The following is a 23295-nucleotide window of genomic DNA, read 5'->3' on the forward strand; positions in this document are numbered from 1 at the left end:
GAGGACAGTTGGATTCAATTCCTGTATCTGCTTCTTTACTCAATCAGTTGTACTGTATTTTTTTTTTTTTTTTGGTTGAAATATATGAAGAAAATCTAGCTCCCTGTAGATATGCAGTTTGAATTCAGAAAGGAAATTATAGACATTCTTTGATACTCCACCAAAACTCAACAAGTAATAGCTTCTTAAAGGTTAGTTGAAACCTTTATCAGTGAATTTTTTTGTCCATTAAACATATTGATCTGTTTTGCACTTTGGATATTTTAACTCATACATGATTTTATAACATGCGTCTAACATGCTTTTGGAATATTGGTTCCTTGAGTTACGTAGATCTCCTTAATGTTGACACATTTCCTTGGATAATATGGAAAAAACATGTTCATGTCCCCACCAATATTAAAAATTTTAGCTACTGTCAAGCTTATAGAGGCAGATATACGTTTTCTAACATTCTAATATTTGAAATTTGAAAGCTTAATTTTATCATTGTCAGAAAATACTGTCAGTTGTTTTATTTGAGAAGACAGGTCTACTTTATTTTATTTTGCTTTTTTTGTTGCTATTGTGAGTGGAACTGTTTTCTTAATTTCCTTTTTGGATAGTTTGTTCTTTGTGTATAGAAACATGACTCATTTTTGTATGGTGATTTTGTATCCTACAACGTTATTGAATTCATTTGTTAGTTCTAACAGTTTCCTTTCCTTTCCTTTTCTTTCTTTCTTTCTTTCTTTCTTTCTTTCTTTCTTTCTTTCTTTCTTTCTTCTTTGGTTGAGTATGTAGGGTTTTCTACATATATGATTATATCATCTACAAACAGAAATAATTTTACTTCTTCCTTTCTAATTTGGATGTCTTTTATTTATTTTTCTTATTTAATTGCTCTGACTAGGACTCCCAGTGCTATGTTGAATAGAAGTGGTAACAGTGAGCATCTTTGCTTTCTGGTGGATCCTAGAGGGAAAGCTTTTGGTTTTCCCCACTGATTATGATGTTAGGTGTGGGCTTTTCACATATGGCCTTTATTATGTTTAGGTAAATTCCTTTTATACTTCTTTTTTTGAGAGCTTTATCATAAATAAATGTTCAACTTTGTTAGATGCTTTCCCTGTGTCTTTTGAGGTGCTCATGTTCTTTTGTTCTTTCATTCTGTAAATGTGGTATATGACATTGATTGATTTGCAGATGTTGAATCATCCTTTTATCCTAGGGAAAAATTCTAGTAGGTCGTGGTGTATTATTATTGTAATGTGCTGTTGAATTCTATTTGCTAGCATTTTATTGAGGATTTTTGCATCTCTGTTTACAGGTATATTGGCCTATAGTGTTCCTTTTTGTGACATCTATCTGGCTTTGGTATCAGGATGATGCTAGCCTCATAAAATGAGTTTAGAAGTGTTCCCTCTTCTGTTTTTGTTTTTGTTTTTGTTTTTTGGAAATTTAAGAAGGATTGGTATTAATTATGTAGCGACACATTATGCTTTATCTATTGCTGATTTCCACTGAATTTTTTCTCAAATTTGGTCTCTCATCCTCTAATTACTGTTTATGCCCAGGCCTGAAATTTTCTTTGTTGGGGGAGTTTTATTTCAGATTTAGTTTCTGTAATAGACATCGCACAATTTAGATTTTCTGTTTCTTTTTGTATCAGCTTTGGTAAGTTATGTTTTCCGGGGAATGTGTGTGTAGTTCATCCAAATTTCAAATGTATTAGCATAAAGTTATTCATAATGATTCTTTGAATGTTTGTAGAATCTAGAATGATGTCTCGTTTTCTTTTTCCTGCTCTTGGTAACTTTTGACTGTTTTTTTTTCTTTATCAGAATTTCTGGGGGAGATATTAAACGTATTTTCCTTGGGTTTGAATTGTTTTTCAAATTTCTTGATAGATTACATGCTTATTTTTTCTAATAATACTATTGGTATATTACATATATCCCCACAAAAAAGTTTTAGTTCTATCATACATGCTTTATTATGTGATATTTTCATTTTCATTTAGGCTAAAATATTTTCTAACTTCCATTTTGATTTCTTCTTTGACCTATGGGCTACTTAAAACAATATTGCTTAATTTTTAAATATATGGGGATTAAAAAAAAATTGCTTGTAACTTAATCCCACTATGTTCAAAAAAGTATATTCTGTGTAATTTCGGCCATTTGAAATTATTTTATGTTTGTTCCATGTTCCATCCTGTGGCAGGTTTTAGTAGTAATTCCATTTGAGCGTTCTGTATCATTTATTTTCTGCAATTTTTTAAACAGTTCATCAGATGAGGCTTGCCTACTATAGTCTTCAAATATTCTTTATTTCTATTTCTTGTCAGCTTCTTCTGTTAGTTACTGAGAGATAAGTTATCTTCTTCCAGTATGATTGTAGACTTGTTTGCTTCTCCTTTCAATTCTGTTATGTTATATATTATATATTCTGAGGCTATATTAATAGATGCCTCACATTTAGAACTTATACTTTCCTAGTGTATTTATCCTTTATCATTATGAAGTACCGTCTTCATTCCTAATAACACTTCTTACTTTAAAGACTGCTACTTGTACAGTTTTACCACATTTCTTTTGGTTAGCCTTCGTCTAGTTTATTTTTTTTTACCATCATTTTACTTTCAACCTTTTGTGTCCTTATTTCAAGGAGTATCTCTTTTTAAGTAGCATTTACTTAGGTTTTCCTTTTTGATACAGTTTATCTTTTATTTGGAGCATTTACTCTATTTACGTTGAATGTAATTAATGACAATTTTAGTTTAAATCCACCTTGTTTAAAATTTTCTGTTTGTAATATCTGTTATTTATTCCTTTTTCCCCTCTTTCAACATATTATCAACTATTTTAAATTATTGTACTTCCCTTCTATTACCTGGAAGTCACATATTCTTTTATTATGTTTTTAGTGGTTAGCCTAGAAATTACAATGTGCATATTTGCTTTATTTAAGTCTAATGTAAATTAGACCCTTTTTCCAAATTAAAAAAAATTTTTTTAATGTTTATTTATTTTTGAGAGCAAGAGAGAGAAAAGGACACAGAGCATGGGGGGCTGGCAGAGAGAGGGGAGACACAGAATCTGAAGTAGGTTTCAGGTTCCGAGCTGTCAGCACAGAGCCTGACATGGGGCTCAAACCCACCAATCGTGAGATCATGACCTGAGACCAAGTCGGATGCTCAACCAACTGAGCCACCCAGGCGCCCCCCCCCCCCAAATTTTTAATTGAAGAAACCTAGGACACTATTTCATTTACCCCATCCATCTTTTGTTATTTTTTCATGTGTTTTAATTCTTATTTTTTAAATCCTGTAAGTTTTTATTATTATTGCTATTATTGTTTTCCAATAGCCAAAATTCATTTAGATATACTAATATATTTACCATTTCTGTAGTCTTTCATTCATTCCAAAGATATATGCTTCAATATGAAATCATTTTCATTCTACCCCAAAAACTCCTTCAGTGTTTCATTTCATGCAGTTCTGCTGGTAATGCATTCTGTCAGTATTATTCGCCTGCAAATGTTTTGGTTTGTCTTTATTTTTGAAAGATATTTTCACTGGGTAGAGGCTTTGAGCTTGTCAGTTTTTTTTTTTTTCTTTCATGATTCGAAGATGTTCCGTTTTCTTCTGGCCCCTACCATTCTTACTGTCGCCTCTTTAAAGATGATAAGAACTTTTGCTATCTTTTTGAATATTTTTTCTTTTTTGCAGTTTAATTGTGATGGGCTTCTGGGTGGTTTTCTAACTGTATTTTTCTTGTTTGAGGTTTACAGAATTTCTCAAATCTGTGGCTCAATGAGTCTTTCACCCGTTTGGGAAGATTCTCATTAACTTTCCAGATATTGCTTCTTTGTCTCCTCCCCTTTGGAGACACCAGTCCACATATGCTAGATGCTTTCTCTATATTACATACGTATCTAACTATCTTTGTCTTAAGTGTTTTCCATACTTATATCTCATCATATTTAGCAAGAATATTTCTTCCATTTTACTCACCCTCTGTTCAGTTGTATCCACTCTGCTGTCAGACTTACCTATGGAGTTTCTAATTTCAATTAATTCATTTCACAGACTTAGAATTTTTATCTGGTTATTTTCCATAGATTCCATATCTCTTGCAAAAGCCTCCATTCTGCCTTTTTTGGACTACCTTGCCTTATTTTAAGGTCCATGTGTGGTAACTGTAATGTCTGGACATATGTGGGGGTATGTTTTTATTATCTGTTTTTCCGTTCATCCTTTTAACAGGCACATCTAGTAATTTCTGCTTGACTACTGAACATTTCGTATGAAAATTCTCAGTTAGAGGCTTCAGATGGTGGGATCCTTCTCCAGAAAGGACTTTCTTTGCCTTCTGGCATGTACTTGGAGTGGGGGCAGATCACTATAATATACTCAGAGTTTGAGCCCGTTGGAAGTCAGGTTTCAGCTTTGTAAGACCTGGTCTATTTCCAATCCGCCTTTATTTCTACGGCGCAGCCCTTGAGAGATCCCACTATAAAGCCCAAATCCTGTTGGTTTTTACAACTTACACTGCTTATAAATCAGAAACTGCTTAAAAGAGAACATCAGTGCAGAAAGCTGGACTTGCCTCTCTGTACTGTCCTATTTCTGGACTCTTGGTCTCTTATGGCCTAGGTGTCTTGGTGAGCCTGAATTCCTATTTTTGTCTCCTTAGCCACCTGAAAGCATCACAATTTCCGTTAAGCTTTTCTGCTTCTTACCCACCACTTTCTGTTCAGCTCAACTTCTTGTGTTATTTGCAAACTTGCAAATATGCCAGGGGCAAAAAATCATAGATATCAGGCATTGGGCACATCTCAGTGAGTTTTCTTTATCTCCAAGATCTTGACATCTTAAATCTTGGCTCTCTTGGTACTCTCTGCTGCCTTAAAGGAGATTATTCAAATATGGCTTTTCTTTTTATTCTTGGGAGGAAGACTGACCTGTTGTAAGCTAGCTCACGATAGCTGGAAGTGGAAGTAACCCACAGACGTGTATGTGTGTGCACATGTGTGTGCGTGTGTGCATATCTGTATGCGTGGTGTCAGCGTAAGTGAAGTCTTTATTGATGAGGTTGTGACTGAGTTGACCAACAAAACTTGTAACCGTTATTTCCCCTGATAATTGGTCAGAATGGAGAAGTTTTTATCTGAAATCACAACTGTCATTAAGCTGTGACCTGTTTTCTCTCTTCCAGGATTTCGTGTCGTGTATCGAGAACTACAGAAGAAGAGGACAGGAACTATATGCATCTTTATACAAAGATCATGTCCAGGTAAGAAGCAGAACAGCTCTTTTCTCTGCACAGAAGCCAGGAATCTACCCTGGACCTGGAGCAAAGAATCAGGAAGGCCTTTGGTTTAAGTTCTAGTTGGCTAAGTCAATAATTGGCCAGCAACGAGTCAGACCTACTTGTGTAACCTGTGCAGTGAATGTGGACCCACGCTGTCAGCAGCTGAGGAAATAGTCAGCATGTTTATCCTCTCATCTACCCATTCATTCACTAGTAAATAGGTGTCGACCCCGAGTGCCTCAGACCTGTACAGGTGCAACTGTACACAGAGCAGACATGGCCTCACTTTCTGGTAACTTCACTCTACTTCTCTGGAGGGATAGATATGAAATAACTACACAAATAAATCGATCGTTATTACTCGTGTTGAGCAAGAGACACGGAAAATACAGGTACAATGAGAGATTATGATGTGGGGAGAATTTAACTTGGGCCGATCAGATGCCCCCTCCAAGAAAGTGACCATTAAGTTAAGATCTGGAGGAGGAGGATGGACGGAAGTATTCTGAGGATGTGTTTTTGGCTAAGGGAAGGCATGTGGGAAGTTCCTGATCAGGAAAGAGCTGGATGCCGCCAGTTAACTGGAAGAAGAAGCGACTGGGTGACCTGAACCGGAGATGAACAAGGGTGAAGACAAGGCAGGGCCACAACACACAGGGCTTGCTGCCTCCTTAGGGATTTTGCATTTTACCCTAAGTTCAGTGGGTCGCCACCATGAGGGCAGATGTAGATACTTACAACCCCTCTCTAGGTGTGATTTCTGGACAGTCAAGGTAAAGATCACTGACTGTCATGCCAGTGAGATCTCTAGTTGAGTCTCAGGTCTGCCTCGTCCCAGGCCTGCAGTCTGAGTCTCAGGGTCCCCCTTTCAAAGAAGGGATAATATTTCCTAACTGTAAAAATTAAAGAGAAAACATAGAGCACCAAGAAGTGACTGGCAGGGAATACATGTCCGTTGTGCGGTTATGGAATGGCTAAGAGGTTCATCTTTAGTCTGTGTTGTTGTTAACAAACATTTTATTTTTTTATTTTTATTTTTTGTTAACGTTTTAAAAAATTGTTGCTAATAATAGAGCACAACATATACATAGTATTAAAACCCCACTAAAAATACTATTTGCTTTACGATTTCTCTGTTCCAAAATCTATGCTAAGTACAGGAAAGGCAGAGATTATAATGTCACTGCTGTGCCTTGAAGGTTCTTAAAACCCAGTAGAAGGACCAAGAGTAAGGAAATAACCACAAGCAGGGTGATGAGGCCAATTCTAGGATATTTTACTATAAAGAGTAGAGTAATAGGGTGTAAGGAGTCATGAAGCATGCCTGGGATGGGGTAAGGGGCCAAGGAAGGCCTGCCCAAATGTCAGGGGAACAAAATCAGCTCTGATCAACTTCGGCCAAGTAACCTGGTCTAATTCCCTCCAAATAAGCTCACTTGGGAGCCCACACACGCCCCCGGAAATAAGGATTCATGAGCTGTGCAGCCTGCACCCCAGAAACACACAGGTTAGCAACATAGCCTCCCCAGCTATCCTGTGAGTAAGGACAGGGGCAGTTTATCAGACTTGACAGGGGTGAAAGAGGGGTTTGGGGTCTACAGGACATGCGGCTATCAAAGCTATCAGGAGACATTCCTGTTTCTCTGGTCGCACAAGCTGGTCTGAAGCAGACTCTCAGTGTGGAGAAGAACCTCCTCATGGGCACCTACATTGTTGACTGCACTGCACAGCTGGAGGGGTGCCCTGCTGGCTTAGCCGCTTGGTATCTGAGCCCCTCGGACAGGCCCTTGCACATCAATGCCCCACCACTTGTATTCACTGACTTCTTTCAGGATTAGCAATATAGCTAATAAATTCAATTGCTCTTGGGGGAAAATACGATGAATTGTTTAAAATTACATCCTTTGTTTATGGGCATCCTCGCCACACTTGTTTCATTCCAAGATAGAGGGTGTTGTTTGTCTAAACATCCAAATCAGCACCCAGTCGAGAATGTGAGAATCTCTCTTCCTACGGTTGGAAGAGCCTGGGAGATTTGCTGATGACTGGAAGAGATGTGCTGTGTGGTACTTTGTGAGTTTCTGCTGGAATGTGTGAGACTGAAAGTTCGTGGGGGAAGGACAGAACCTCGGCAGAGGCTCCGAGCCCACGAGGAAAGTCCCCAGCCTTCTAGAACATTTGGCCTTGTTCATTTTCAGCAGCGGGCTTCAATGGGGTTCAGAGAATGCTTCAGAAAGTTGTGTAGAGTTTTACTGTTTGAGGTATTTTTGAGAAAATCAGCATTTGAGGCTAATCCATAAGGATTCTTTCCAAGTGTTTAAATATTTAAGACAGATTGTTTCAACGTTTAAAGAAATGCAGAGGTAATCACCATCTGCCAGAGATAATGGGGCCTAGAGCATCCACCCTGCTTTTTTAAGGGGCAATACATTTTCTGAGGGCAGCCCCCACTCTACTTCCAGAAAAGCCAGGTCCAAATTCTGTGAAGAGATCAGGCTAGTGAAACCCACCAAGTTCTTCAAGGACAGCGTGTGCTGGGTGTACTCAAGGAAGCCCTCCCAGAAGGGTGGTCGTAGTGAGATTCAGGGATCCCGGCCCACAGGGCTCTCCGTAATACGTGGTGTAAGACTTCCCTAACTTGGCCTGTTGCCCACAACCGAGAGGTCTCTACAGATGGCAGGAGCCCGCAACATGACCAGGTAACATTACCCAATGCCCTGGAAGTTCATCCAAGCATCATCATATCCCATCATTATGTTACCAATAAATCAGGCAATTTGATATATCCAATCTCCCAAATTTCTTGTTGCTCCAGAAGTACTGGCAAAAACAGTTTCCTCGACTCTGGCCCTGCCAGGATTCCCATTTGCCTTTTCCAAATTCTGTTTGTTCTCTTTTCTGTGGTCCAGCTGCTCTGGTTCTATGCCCAGACCATCCTGTTCTTATGGCGGTTCCTTACCATAATTGACAGAAATGCCTCATTCTGTCTGTGCTGTTTTTAAAACATTTCAGGCTTTACTGGTTAAAGCTCTTGCAAGATGCCTGCCATCCTAGAAGTGGCCTTTCTTTTATGTGAGAAGCAGTGTTCTGTCGCACACTTTTGGGTTCTCTAAGGGCCAACAGTTTGTTGCCATTTCTTGCTGAGTTTCTGTATATTAAGTTTTTTGTCACAGCTCTTTCAAATGCAAATATCAGAAGCTCAGCTCAAACTGGCTCAGGCAGCAAATGAAGTTTTGTGGTACTAAAAAATCTGGGGAAGGAGGCTTCAAGAAGAGCTGGATCCAGGTGTTTAAGCTCTGTTCTAAGCAACCTGTTTCTTCTCTCTCCCTTTCTCTTCTCTCTCCCTCTCAGGCTGTACATCCTAGAACTAGGCAACGTTCATGTAAAGGCTGGGGACCCATTTTCTAGCTTGCACAAAGGCAGTGTCTTCTTGCTGAGCTACATGCCTGTGGACTGTCTCTGCCTCAGGGGCACTCTGATGCGCATAAAGGCACCCTGACGTGGGGCAGGTGACCCCAACTGTGTACCCATGCATCTGCCTCTCTGCACTGTCTGCTCCGTATAGGTTCAGAGAGCACCATCTCCAATCCTGGGGAATCATGTGCACTAGCCCATCCTGTAATCGTCCTCCACCACTCGGATGACATTCAGAACTGAAGCCAGGGCTGGGATCAGCCCCTCCAAAGCATGGGCGACCAAAAGCAGGGAAGAGTTGGTTGCCCAGAGGAAAAGCTCATTAATGCTACTGAAAAGTTTCCATTCAGCCCCAAGTCATAGCTACCTCTAACGTACCAGAAATCCTGCCTCTAAGTCTCTAAGCATTTGGCCCAATCGAGCTTGAAGCCGAAAGGGGACCTTACCTTATGCAGAAACACAGGCATTAGAGAGCACCTTGAAGGTGGCATGCCTGGGTGGCTCAGTCGGTAATGTGTCCCACGTTGGCTCAAGTCATGATCTCACAGTTCGTGAATTCGAGCCCCTCATCAGGCTCTCTGCTGTTAGTGTGAAGCCTGCTTCCATCCTGTATGCCCCCCTCTGTCTGTCCCCTTCTCAAATAAACATTGAAAAAAAAAGCAGAGCACCTTGCAGGTATGGGAACTCAGGGCTTTTGCCGTTTGATCATCCTGTGTCCTCTCTCCTGGGACCACTTGGGGCTTTCTGTCACGGACTAAACAATCACTCATCTCTGAGGGATCTCACTACTGACACATGCCTGTCTGGCTGCAGGTATTTGAAACAACTTATTTGCTCTGTGATGAAGACACAGGCAGCCATGAACCCCCAGGTTCATAGGTAGATCCTTGGGGTGAAGAAGATACTGTTTAAAGACTAATTTTAAATCCAAGGTGGACAACCCAATAGTTTGGGATTACTCATCCTCTATGAAGCTTAATATGTTATTCGAAACCCAGTGACAATCTCCAGGGAGCTGAAATATTTTCCCTAAACGTGTATTCATTTCATATAGCCTCATCCCTGTAAAAGGCTTTGGACAGGACAGACATTATTTTTCTGGAGTTCCTTATTAACCAGTCGGAGTATTATATAAAATGCTGTTTGGGATATAAATGTGAGAACTGTGGAGAAACAAAATAATCTCGCTTTGAAATAGGATTTGCTTTATTCACAATAACAATACTGTTTACACTGAGAAAGTCACCGCATAAAGACTCTTGAAAATATTGTCTCATTTAATCCTTACATAAACCCATGGCTTTATTATTATTGTAATATCATTAACTGCATTTGATGAAGCCCCTTTCCATGAGACAACTAGAGAATAGCAGAAACATGATGATAACCCTGGTTCGTCTGACCCCAAAGACCATGGAACGAGCGCTGTATTGTCTGTTATATTCAGCTCCATCACCCGGTGGTCCTTGGAGAAACCACGTCTCCTCTCCCAGACTTGATTTCTTTATGAGGATAGTAGAAATCATTTAAAAGTTTCAAGCTTCACGCATGGTGCCGCTGGGTAGAGGAACGGAGATACAGCAGGTGAGGGGCTCAGCCCTGATGCATGATAGTGATTTCTTTTCTCTTGACGTTAAGTTGATGAGATTTGTGCTTCTCAACATTAACACACCTTTCAATTTTCTGAAAACTTAAAATCAAAAGATAGGGCAAATAACCATCAAATATTTGAATAACTGCAAAAGTTCACCCCAAAGACAAAGCAGATTCCGCTGTCAAAGCTGACAGGTGTCAAGTTTCCTTTGACAGGTGATGAGACAACTTCAGTGTGGCATACAAAAGCAGTTTGGGGGGGGGGTCAGTCAAGTGCCACATATGCAAACTATAAAGATGTCATCAGTAAGGGATTATCGTCATTAATAGCAAAGGTTTTAGTTTCCACATACATTCTAGAATTCTTCAACATTCTAGACTCCTAGGATATTAGGATTTGAAAGACCCTTAGATGATATCTAGGCCAAAGTTCTCATTTGACAGTTGGAGAATCTGAGGTCCAGAGACAGAGATGACTTTCTCGGATCTACCAATTGTTGGCAGGTCTGTGATTCCGCCCCCCCCCCCCCACACACACATACACACACCTCCAGTCCAGACACTGGAAGGAGTATCTTCAGCATCATTTTTGAAGGGCAGGGGTTGTGGTGAGATTCTGTGTTCCATTTATAAAGTCCATTCTGTCCAACCTATTCTGATGAATAGTGTCAGGACCTTCAGGTCCTATTGTGCTCTGCACAACACCCAGCAGTCACATGGTTCTGAAGGCCAGCGAGCAGATGGTTTTCTCCTCCCCCAACCTGGATTGAATGGTCTCAGAGCTGAAAAACCACTATCTTCTCCTGGCCTGCTCCTGGCTCCAGGATGTATACTCCACACCGTGAGGGTGCTCAGGGATGCCTGTAGGGTTTAATTTTTCTCAACCAATTAAGAGGGCTTGGTCTGTTCATCCCCAGAGGTTCGGGGCCAAGCCCATGAGGAAATGTGTCTAAGGGTGACCCTGTACTTCTGCTTCCCAGAGACGGAGATGTAACAACATCAAGGCGGCCAATGCCTGGGCCAAGATTCAGGAGCAGCTTTTTGGGGAGCTGGGCTTGTGGGGCCAAACGACAGAAGCCACACTTTGCTCCAGGTGGGAACTGGACTGGAGAGAGGGACCAGCTCGCATGAGGAAACGTGTGAAACGCTTGTCTCCGCTGGAAGCCCTAAGTCCAGAAAGGCTCAAGGTAAGAGTTAGATGCAGTGAAACAAGGATGCTTCCAAGCAGGAAATGTGTAGGGAAGTGTCTTCTGAGCTATTCCTTCTCATGCTGTTTTCACCAGGAGTGCTTTGGGAATGCTTTGGCATGGGCAGGTAGGAGAGATCATGTGCAGTTAAGTGTAAGAGTGCTATAATTTATTCTTGATGCCATTTAAAAGAAGAAAAGAATAAACCCTCAGTTTGTTCTCAGTTTTTAAGAATATCTTATGCTTTGGTTGATGGGGGTGGGAGGGAGGGGAGGGCAGGTGATGGGTATTGAGGAGGGCACCTTTTGGGATGAGCACTGGGTGTTGTATGGAAACCAATTTGACAATAAATTTCATATTAAAAAAAGAATAATGAAATGAAATGAAATAAAAAATAAAATAAAATAAAATAAAATAAAATAAAATAAAATATAGAAAAAAAGAAGAAAAGAATCACTAAACCTCCCAGGTATATAGAAAGGCTGCTGTAACTACAGCCTGAATAAATAAGAAAATGAGTGAGTGAATGAATAGTTGAGTGGTTCATATCTACACCACTGACCCAGTACCACGCTGACATCCACAAAAGTCCAGTGGAATAATCTGGGCATCAGTGTTTGGAAGGAGCTAAGTCATGACCATCGTCTGCATAAGTTATCTGTAATGGAGCAGTTGTAACCAGCCCTGCTATGGCCATTATTGCATAATCGAATCTCATAGCAAGTTTTACAGTGGAAATATCTTGAACTCAGCCATTTCTGCAAGCATGAACCTGTGACCCAGGGAGTCCAAACAACATTGGAGCCATTGGTTTCCCAAGCAACAGGATCTAGGTGGTCCCTGGGAGTTTGCTTTGATGAAGCGTGAATTCTGTGTCATCAGACTGACAGTTCTGCCTTTTAAAGAACGGGGAACCAGTTGGATTAGGAGTGGATATGGAAAAATCTGTTAATAGTTCTCTCATGTCTTCATTGAGGGATTCCGATTTAAGATATTCTAGAAGGCAGCCTTCCAAACAGTGGAATGCAAGACATTTCCTTCTGCATTCCTCCTGAGATACAACGTCGGGTTTATTCTGTAGTCTGTAACCTCAGGATCTTTTATCCACTTTAAATCCTTCCTAAAAATTAACGAAAAAAAATTATATTTCATTCATTCAGTAAACACTTGAATTTTTTTAAATTTAAATTCAAGTTAGTTAATATACAGTGTAGTCTTGGCTTCAGGAGTGGAACCCAGTGATTCCTCTCTTACGTACAGACACTTGAATTTTTAATGTATTATCAATGAACATCTGGTTTTATATAGTATTTTCCCCCCAATACATTTCTTAGGAAGTGGAGGCAAGAAAAATAAGTATCCTGTCCACTGTGCTAGTGACAAAGCCAAAGGCTGGCTGTGAAACCTGGTCTCTGGCCTCTCAGGCTGCCTAGCCCCAGATCCTGTGCCTGGTCACCTCTCCAGGGTGGCCCACATCACAGACATCTGAGATGCTATTTGATCCCATTTTGGCATCATCTTTGGTAATTACTGTAAATCCTACTTAATGGAAGATTGTGGGTTTTTTCCCCTTTGACTCAGGAACATTAATACTTACGTTTTATTGTGGTCCTTTAGGATTTAGCATTCCTCCCTTCTTGCATCTAAGACTTGTGACTATATGAGTAATTTGAGGGGGTCACATGCATGTGTGTATGTGAACCTGTGTAATGGGGTGAGGGGCACCATAGTAGTATTCAGGATTTAATTTCTCTATTCTCTTGTTTTGTTTCAGGAAAATCAAGACAGAAACAGCAATGTGTCTCAAACAAATGTTGAAAGCCAAGGTACTCCATTTATCATTTTACCTGTTTTTCATTAATCATCAAACCAATTCTTGGTTTTATTTAATATGAAATTAATACTTTGGAGGAAGAAAATGCTTATGTCTGAAGTAGGCGATGCTAAGACTCTTGGCATTACTGTGCTCTCCAGGATGAGGAGGAAAGTATTCCAGACCTTGACACTCTGGTAGGGGAAGAATTTTATATTATAGTTATAACAATAAAATTTTTTTCAGGGGAACTATCTTGTCAATTTGCTATGTCAGGGAAACCTCAAAAGCGTCCCTAAATAATACTAATACATGTGCGGTATGTGACCCAAAACACATAGGAGGAAAATAAGAAAATACTTCAAAGTAAAAATGGGTAAAAGAGGTATTTAAAATTTTTTTAAACTGAATCCTCTGATTGTAAAACCAGCTGCAATAGTCACTATTATTTCCCAAGCTAAAAAATATATATATACTTCGAATCGTTTTTGATGTTTATACTGACTCTTCAATTGTATAATCCTCATGGAGGGATTTGGCTGAATTGGTTTGCTGAAAATCCAGGGTTTATTTTCAGAGCCCATTTGGCATGAACACACTGAAACACACACACACGAATACACACGCAGACACACACCGACATACACACTCTATTTCAGATTTTGTGTTTCTACCAGACCCTGCCTTTTGCTTCAAACACTCCCTGTCTGTGAGTTTCATTGTCTCCTCAGCTGCAGCGTGTGTCCTGTCCTTAATTAAATGACAGCTTCCTACCACTGATCAAACTTGTCTCACTCAGTGCCTTAGTGACCGGATTTTGCATTGAGCTTGCTATCTTGCCAGTCTACAATAACAAAGCCTGGAAGTGAAGATGCTGGGCCTTGATCCCAGGTTGATTTGGGGGTCCCACTGTGACACAGGACTTGGGACAGTCTTGTAATGCCCATTTGCTTCTCTCCTCTTTAACTCAAGCCCCACAGCTCCAGGATCACAATGATAGTCTACCTGTGTTCCCTTTCAGAGGGAGTATCTGCAGAGATTGTGGTGGTGGGAAGCATGCGCTGATGTTGACTATGGCCATGGGCTGTGGCGTCCCCTTGTCCTGAAATGCAGATTCTTGCCCCCAGTAGGGGGTTCAGCCAGAGAAGAAGAAGAAAGGGCTTCTGGTTCTCCCCTATGCTTTCCTGGGTGCCTGTATCTATACAGCATTCTCCCTGCTTGGGGAAAAGCCTATGTGGGTATTGTGAGCAGCAGACACTTTCATTCTTCTAGTTGGGAGACTCCCAGGTGCAGAGGAGCTCAAAGAGGTGAGCAGCTTAGCACACACACACACAAAAATGGCTAGTAGCCCCACAGCTTTGCAGTCATGTGCCGTGTGCCTGTTCTAGGCAGGTGGGCATCTGGGACAGGGTGGGGGAACAGGATCCAGAAATTATGTAAGTATGTGCTCAGCTGGCACCCAAATATCTGTGCCCAGCAGTACATGCTTAGGAAATAAGTCAAGGTGTGCACACACATGATCGCAGCACAGCACATTCACAGTAGAAATAGAAACCAGTTGTATCTCCAAAAAACTGGAGATGGATTAGGTGATGATGAAAGAGTCACACAATAGAATATTACACAGCCATTTTAGTTGATTTCAAAGAACTTTCAGTGGAATAAGAAAGTGCTCATGAGATAATCAAGTAAAAATAATACTAGGAAAGAAAGTTGTAAATGCAGCGTAATTCCTATCATGTCAAAAAATTATGTGTTTGTGCATATACATATACGTACAGAAAAGGTGTTAGAAGTAAAGAACCGAAATTGTGAACAGTGAGAACAAACGTGGTTCAGATTCTGCCTCTAGTTCTTTGTAGCCATATGACCCTGAGCAAAGTAATCAGCCCCTTTCACTTTCCCCTGATTGTAAAGGGAGAAGGAAATAGAATCTACAACCCACTTGGAGTAGATGAAAAAACTGTCATCAAAAGCATCCAGCACAGAAGAAGTGCTTACTACATCTGAGCTGTTATTATTAGCACTATTTCTGGGTGCCTGAGTGATACTTGTTTTACTTCTCAAGTTTTTAAAATTTATTCTCACAATGTCATGGATTTTCCAAGATCACAGTGCATCCATAATTAGAAAAAAAAAAACTCACTCTTTTCAAAGAGTGAATGAAGTGAAATTCAGAGAAAGCAGATTCTGGATGACCCTCAAGGGAACTGCTCTGCTGATTAATGAGGGTGAATTTTGAAGTGTTGCCCTGTGGTCACTCTGGAGCTACAGAGCAGCCAGCCCTGGGCACACCTTCCAGAGTGAATCAACCTAACGGTGTGTTGACCACACCACAGGGTCAGAGGGGTGGTGTTCATTTTCAGAAACAGTGGGGCACATGCTGAGGTCCCACCACTCACTTGTGCCTTGAAACCTTGGAGTTTCTCTTGGTAACTCAGGCCCAAGCTGTGCACCATCCCTCGTGAGGCCAGGTGGCTTGCGTCAAAAAACGTGTGACCTGGGGCACCTGGGTGGCTCAGTCGGTTAAGCGTCTGACTTCGGCTCAGGTCGTGATCTCACGGTTTGTGGGTTCGAGCCCCACATCAGGCTCTGTGCTGATATCCCAGAGCCTGGGGCTTGCTTTGGATTCTGTGTCTCCCTCTGTCTCTGCCCCTTCCCTGCTCACACTCTGTCTTTCTCTGTCTCTCAACAATAAATAAATGTTTAAAAAAAAAACACACACGTGTCCCTTTATGCTGCTGCAGATGAGCTGACATCAGAGGAAGCTGAGATCAAGACAGATGAGGTAGCGGTGGACTGCACTCAGCTTACCTTCTTCCCTGCCCTACACGAAAGTCTGCACTCTGAAGATTTCTTGGAACTGTGCCGGGAAAGACAAGTTATTTTACAAGAGCTTCTCGATCATGAAAAGGTAATATAGCCCATCACAATTATTCTTCCAAGATTATCAAACATGAGAGATCAAGCTTTCTTCATTCACGCAGGAGTTGATAGCTCTCTTCACTGTAAAACAAAACAAAGCAAAACAAAACAAAACAAAAAAACAAAACACAATGAGCAAAAAGACCAGGCACGCTCCTAAATTTGTGGGACCAGAGCAAGGGTACAAATAGAAACTGACACACCTTGCATCAAGAGTTTAAAAGATATAAATTCAGCTAATACGCTGTTATGAAATACGCTGTAATAACTTCCAACAATGACCTTTGTAATACCTGGAAGATCAGTTTCAGATTTGGAATTCTCGATCTGGTTGTTCGGCACCTTGGCTCCCTGCCTGCAGTCTGGCCACCTTGAGGGATCCATCCCACATTGAGTGTGGAACTGTTGCGACACTCAGCCCCTAGGTCCAAGCTGGGTCTAGATTGCTCATCCTGCAGGCAGCCTCCCCTGGGCTACCACTCAGGCCCAGGGATAAGCATACTTGTATCCCCATCATTCCTTAGCAGGGTGAACATGGAGACGATAAGCACATGGGCCAGGAGCCAGGCTAGACAGTTAGCAGAGGAGTCCATAGTCTGGGATGCCGGGAAAGGGCTTGCGGGACCCATGGCATGGCCCCTTGGTATGACTGGACAAGGACCAGAGGGATCCCTGAAGTATGGACCCAGTGGAGGGCCCTTTTTTAATTTTTTTAATGTTTATTTATTTTTGAGAGCGAGACAGAGACAGACACAGAGACAGAGAGACAGAGCACAAGTGGGGGAGGGGCAGAGAGAGAGGGAGACACAGAATCCGAAGCAGGCTCCAGGCTCTGAGCTGTCAGCACAGAGCCTGACATGGGCCTTGAACCCACAGACCATGAGATCATGACCTGAGCCAAAGTTGGACAGTTAACCGACTGGGCCACCCAGGTGCTCCCTGGAGGACCCTTCTTAACCAGGTCTAAGAAAGGTATGGAAAATGAAGCTTATGCCTTAGAGTAAAACAGACCTGAGCTCAAATTCCAACTTGGCAGCATACTAAAGTGCGTGTTACCTCACCTCTGTGAGCCTCAGTTTTCCTTATCTTTAATATGGAATGTAGATCAATCATTTCACAAAATCCTTGTAAGGTTTACATGGGATAATGGAAGCAAAGAGACTAGCTCAGAGCTGGGCACATGTAGGGTGGCCTGTTAGAGACAAACTCTCTTCTGTCTCCAGAGGTTGGGTGTGTGAAGGGTCTCCAAGTCTTACCCATCAACACTTCCATTCAGAATGTAAGTGAAGGAGATGTGCCAACAGAACAGAGGAGCAGTCAGGGTGTGGTCCAGGGTGTAGTTTAACCAACATAGTCGTATAACAACATCATCCTTCTTATACTTGCTTAACCCAAGTCTTCCAGGCGTGGAGCACATTTGCAGTCCTTATCACACCTCTTGCCACCATGACTTTGCTCATGCTGGTTCATCCACCTGCAGTGCCCCACCCACTGGACTCCTGGTGGCTGACTCTCTGAAGTTGATCTTGACCGCTCCCCACTCTGGGACCTGGAGTACTTGCAGCCTCCATTTCCCCCTGCATCACCTCCTACCCTTGCTCCTGGCACACAGACTAACCTTCCCCACCTCACCTATCTGCCTCTCTCACTGCACTGATCCTCTTTAACAGAGGGACTGCTGGGCACCGAACCTCAGGCATACCTGGAGTAGACATTCAGTAAACGCTGATGAATGAAGATTTGTTAAATTCATGTTCATTTTATTTTGACTGTGGAAGTAATGTATGTGTCTACGTCGTGAAATTTTAAAAAGGTGGAAATCAAAACATATATACATAACATGTACCTCGACACATATACATTTATATACGTGTGTGTACGTGTTCATAACATCCCAGCTGCTGAGGATAACAGCTGATAACAGTTCGGATGTATCACTCTAGTATTGTGTTCATTTGAGAAATGGATATTTGAGAAATGTGTTGTCAGTTGAAAAACAGCTAGGAGATTAATGCTTTCTATCAAAACTTTTCTTTGCCTTATGCCCTCAGAAGATTGTATAAAGAGGTGATTCTCAACAGGGGGAAGCTTTACCCCCAGGGGGATATTTACCAATATCTGGAGACATCTTCAGTTTCATGATTTGGTAGGGAAGGATTCTGGTTTCTGGTAGGCAGAGGCCAAGGTTGTCGCTAACAATCCTACAATTGCTCAGGACAGTCCCACCTTCCACTAGAAAATAATTATTCAGTCCAGAACGTCTATAGTGTCAGAGTGGGAAACCCTGAAGTGAAGGATGTATATTAAGCAGATGTCGTGTTCCAACCATCCCCTCCTATTTTCTTCATAGGATAAAGAAAATACTGGATCATATGTCTCCATTTGGTTATTTTCCTTGTTTTGCTAACAACAGATCAACAACAAAGCTTTGCTTTTGCTTGGTACATTGATTTTCTGTTGCCGCCATAACAAACTACCACAAACTTAGTGACTTAAAGCAACACATGTTTATTATCTCAAAAGTCCCAGCACAACACGGCTCCAATGGCTCTCTAAATGTTTAGAGTCGCACAGAGCTGAAAGCAAGGTGTTGACCAGGCTGCGTTTCTTTTGAGAGGTTCTGGAAATGAATCCATGTTCAAGTTCATCTGGGTGTTGGCAGAACTTGGTCCAATGCTTCTGTAGGACTGAGGTCCCTGTTTCTTTGCTGCCTGGCAGATAGGGGTCATTCTCAGCTTCTAGAGGCCACCCACATCCCTTGCCTTGTGGCCCCCTCCTCCATCTTCAAAACTGGCTACTGCAGGTCCAGTCCTCTTCCTCTTTGGACCTTGCTGGCCCCTTTCTGCCTCATCTACGCCTACCTTCCTCTCCCTTCACATCTCTACCACTGGCCAACTCTTCTGTCGTCCTCTTCTGCCACCAAGGGGAGAACACTGGACCCATCAGATCATCTGGGATAATCTCTGTATTTTAAAGTCTTCTGATTTGTACCTTAATTTCATCTGCAGGTTTTTTTCAAGCAGCACCTAAATTAGCATCTGATGGGAGCATTGGGGACAAGGTTCTTGGGGGACAGCTGTGGAAAACTGCCTGCCAGTTAGTATCACTCAGGGTCCATAGCCTACCTAATCTGTGTCCTCACCTACCAAGGGGAGCCTCTGCAGGTGGCCTGGCTCCCATATACCTCCTAAGCCCAACCTGATGGTTCTAGCCCTAACTGGGCTGCACCGAGGGCAAGTTCTGAAGTTTATCATCATAGCCAAGAGCTAGTCTTAGCCTCAGTCTATGCAGCAGGTGGATGACGTTGGTAACTGTTTTGGTCTCTGAGAGTTTTGTCTTTGCAGGTTGTCCTATCCAGTGGCATTTCCCTCAGGGGTCCTGTTGGAGGTGGTGGTGGTGGGAGGGGAAGCCTGAGGCCCACAGGTAATTGACTTTGCTAGCTCCTGAGAGGCAAGACAAGACCAGGAAGAGACAGTTCTCCCACCCTCCCCTGTCTTGTACTTAAACTTCAGTCTTTCTTGGTCTCCATGTCACACAGCAGGAAACTGTCAGAAGCGCCACACGTGGCTTGTTGTGGTAGCAGGGATCTCCAGGCTGTGTAGACAGGAGCATGCCGAACTCAGCAGGCGCTGAGAATAGGAGCAGTCCCTTTTCCACTTAGCACTTCGTATCCCCTGGCCTGCCTGGAGGGGACAGCCTGGGGGCTGGGGGCCCAGATGAATGTCAGTTCCCTGGAACCAAAGACTGAGCAGCTGCAAAGTCAAGGTTATTCCTGCCATTATCTGGACATTCGTTCTTTTCTCAAGCTGTTTTGATTCATTTCACTGGGTTATGTTGTTGCCCCTGGCTTCCTGGTAAATTATAGGAGAGGTTATTTTCCGATTCAGCCTGAGTTTCTCCAGGATCACTGGAACCAAAACACTGGACACACTTGCTCCCTGGAGAAGGAGGTGTGGGAGGAGAGCAGCCAGGGCCACGTAGGGTCAGGCTTCCCAAAGGCAGGATAGTGGGGGGCAGAGGCTACAGGCAGACTTCGTACTGACCCCCTTACTAAGCCCCGTCTCCACCACTTACAGGCCTAATGACTTTGAATAAAGTAGTGGAATCACTTCTGACCTCATCCCTAATCCCATCTTTAAATGGGATTATACTCCTTGACTCACCAGTTTGTATCAAAGATCAAAGGTGTACTGTGTGCCCCTGCCTGAAACTCTGTTTTCCATGCAGAGGGAGCTCTAGGTGGGTTGTATCTGCTGTTATCACTGTAGACCATTGCTCCTTTTATAGTTAAGAGAGAGAGAGAGAGAGAGAGAGAGAGAGAGAGAGAGCGAGCCAGGAAGAGAGGCAGAGAGAGAGAGAGAGAGAGAGAGAGAGAGAATCTGAAGCAGGTTCCACACTCAGCATGGAGCCCAACGAGGGTTCAATCCCACAACCCTGGGATCATGATCTGAACCGAAATCAGATGCTCAACCAACTGAGTCACCCAGGTGCCCCATTCCTCTTCTTTTAATACTACCTCAGGATTTGTTCTCTCATTCCAAGAAGGAAGGAGGTGTGGGGTGCAAACCCCGGTACTTAAGTCATGACCTTGAGGAAGTGGGAAAGGGTCTGTCAGTGCCAACAACGAAGTGCTCCTATGAAAACCTGGCCCCAGATGGCCTGACTCCTGGGATGCTCCTGTGAGGCAAGGTGTGAGTGACTGGGCACAATGCGAGACTCAAGGGGTCTGAGTGGCGCTGCTGTCCTGCTGAGATGGTGGAAGATGAGGCAGAGAGTCAGAGGAGAGCCCATGAGAGACCAGGCCTATTGGGATGGGGCTCCCAGAGGACTTTTTGAATCCACCACAAAATGCAACACTTTGTGAGAAAGAGAGAAGTTGCTGGGTTTGGGGCATAGATTAGCATGTGGTGAAACAGAGTGAGTTCCTAAATTTTTTATTTATTTATTTTTTAATTAAAAAAATTTTTTTAATGTTTATTTATTTTTGAGAGAGAGAGACAGTGTGCAAGAGGGGAAGGGGCAGAGAGAAAGAAGGAGACACAGAATCTGAAGCAGGCTCCAGGCTCTGAGCTGTTAGCCCAGAGCCTGACGCGGGGCTTGAACCTATGGACCAGACTGTGAGATCATGACCTGAGCTGAAGTCAGACACTCAACCAACTGAGCCACCAGGGCCCCTTTTAAAAAATTTTTTTAATGATTTTTTATTTTTGAGAGACAGCGAGACAGAGCATAAGCGGGGGAGGGCAGAGAGAGAGGGAGACACAGCATCTGAAGCAGGCTCCAAGCTCTGAGCTGTCAGCACAGAGCCCAAAGCGGGGCTTGAACCCATGAACCGTGAGATCATGACCTGAGCCGAAGTCAGACGCTCAACCAACTGAGCCACCCAGGCGCCCCTATTTTAATTTTATTTTTAAATTTTTCTTTTTTTTTTCAACTTTTTTTTTTTTTTTTTGGGACAGAGAGAGACAGAGCATGAATGGGGGAGGGGCAGAGAGAGAGGGAGACACAGAATCGGAAACAGGCTCCAGGCTCCGAGCCATCAGCCCAGAGCCTGATGTGGGGCTCGAACTCACGGACCGCGAGATGGTGACCTGGCTGAAGTCGGACGCTTAACCGACTGCGCCACCCAGGCGCCCCTATTTTTAAATTTTTCTTTAGTGTTTACGTATTTTTGAGAGACAGACCATGAGTGGGGGAGGGGCAGAGAGAGAGGGGAACAAGTCCTTAAATTTAAAGCAAGAGGCAGGAAGGAGCGTGAGGAAGCAGGCTGCAGAAACCCAAGAGCATCCTGGGGCAGAAGAGTAGAGTCAGGTCTACACTAGGAGCTCTCCATGGAGCAGGCCCCGGTGGGCTGTGGGGGCATGCGCCCCCCCCCTCCCCGACTTGCCCCCCTCCCGTCCCACACGTCCACCAGCCAGGCCCTCACGGCCCACGCGCACCTGCTCACCACTGCCCCGTAGCCGAGGCCTCCTGGGTGGACCTGTCCTGGTGTCCCGTGTATGCCCATAGCACTCTGCTCACTCTGCTGCCAGAACCCCCTCATCTCAGGGCTCTGACGCTATTTCTGAGTCTTCCTGTGGGTGGGTTCTTGACAGGCACGGATGCGTTTGAATTTATCCTTGTCCCTCCCTTTCCTGACATGAAGGATTTGTGCTCTGGAAAGGTCTGCTGAACTGGCGAGTGCAGCTGTGTGAAGAGGTGCCCACAGGGAGCCAGCTGGATGTACGTAGCTCTCAGAGCGGGCAGACTGCCTGCAGCCATGACCTGGGTCTTCCCTCGGGTCCCTCAGGGCCTGGCTGGTCGGTGGAGCCTCTCTGGGAGCAGGTGAGACATGGCTGAGCAGGGCCTGGCTTCCACCGCAAATCCACCCCCACCACCGAGGAGGCAGATGCCAACAGTTTGGGCCCAAGAGGGCAGCTTGGCACAGGGCAAGTGCTCCGACTGGACTCAGAGCTGCCTCCTGCTCTTTGTTTATTGCTATGGCTGGACGTCTGGAGCCGTTGCTCTGTGTCCTTTACACAGCACCTCATCTCGTCTCACAGGGCCTCTGAGGGTGGCTGCCTCACTTCTCTTTCCCAGGTGGCAAGAGTCGGGCCTCATGTGCCTGCCAGCTGAAATTGCTGGAATTTGATGGCAGATCTGTGTCATTCGAAATTCATGTGGTTTTCCGCTTTCTTCCAGCTCACTGTGTCGAGCCAGTTACCCTAAACTCCCCACTGCCCTCCCCTTCAGCAACCTTCCTGTACTGGGGCTCACGGATGTTGGCTCCAGGCCCTCTTGCGTTTCTTTTGTAAACTTTCTGGTTAACACTGGCCCAGGCGGGCAGGCCTCCAGGTCCCTCACCACACACAGCATCTCCGCACAGGACACAGCAGGCCAAGCACGTGCCATCCTGCCCGCCTGCTCATGCCCTAGCCTCGGGTCCAGTTTACTGCTTGTCAAGAGCGGGAACTGGACCTTGAGGAAGGACGATTTGTGGCACTGACCTTTGACCTGTGAATATGTTCCAGCAAAAATATACAAAGTTTGCCCAGAGCAGGTGCATGTGTATATTTGGAGGGGG

At 43.5% G+C, this 23295-nt stretch overlaps 1 protein-coding gene across 7 annotated transcripts in view; it reads left to right on the forward strand.

Annotated features, from left to right (window-relative positions):
- Nucleotides 1-23295, forward strand: part of WDFY4 (WDFY family member 4) — a 309530-nt gene that overhangs the window by 187238 nt on the left and 98997 nt on the right. For all 7 annotated transcript variants that reach the window (XM_042907733.1, XM_042907735.1, XM_042907734.1 and 4 more), the window contains 4 exons: nt 5205-5282; nt 11288-11494; nt 13269-13320; nt 16055-16221. In XM_042907733.1, the coding sequence (XP_042763667.1) occupies nt 5205-5282; nt 11288-11494; nt 13269-13320; nt 16055-16221 (504 nt within the window). The remainder of the gene's footprint in view (nt 1-5204; nt 5283-11287; nt 11495-13268; nt 13321-16054; nt 16222-23295) is intronic.

The sequence above is a fragment of the Panthera leo genome, chromosome D2, assembly GCF_018350215.1.
Source record: "Panthera leo isolate Ple1 chromosome D2, P.leo_Ple1_pat1.1, whole genome shotgun sequence".
NCBI lineage: Eukaryota > Metazoa > Chordata > Mammalia > Carnivora > Felidae > Panthera > Panthera leo.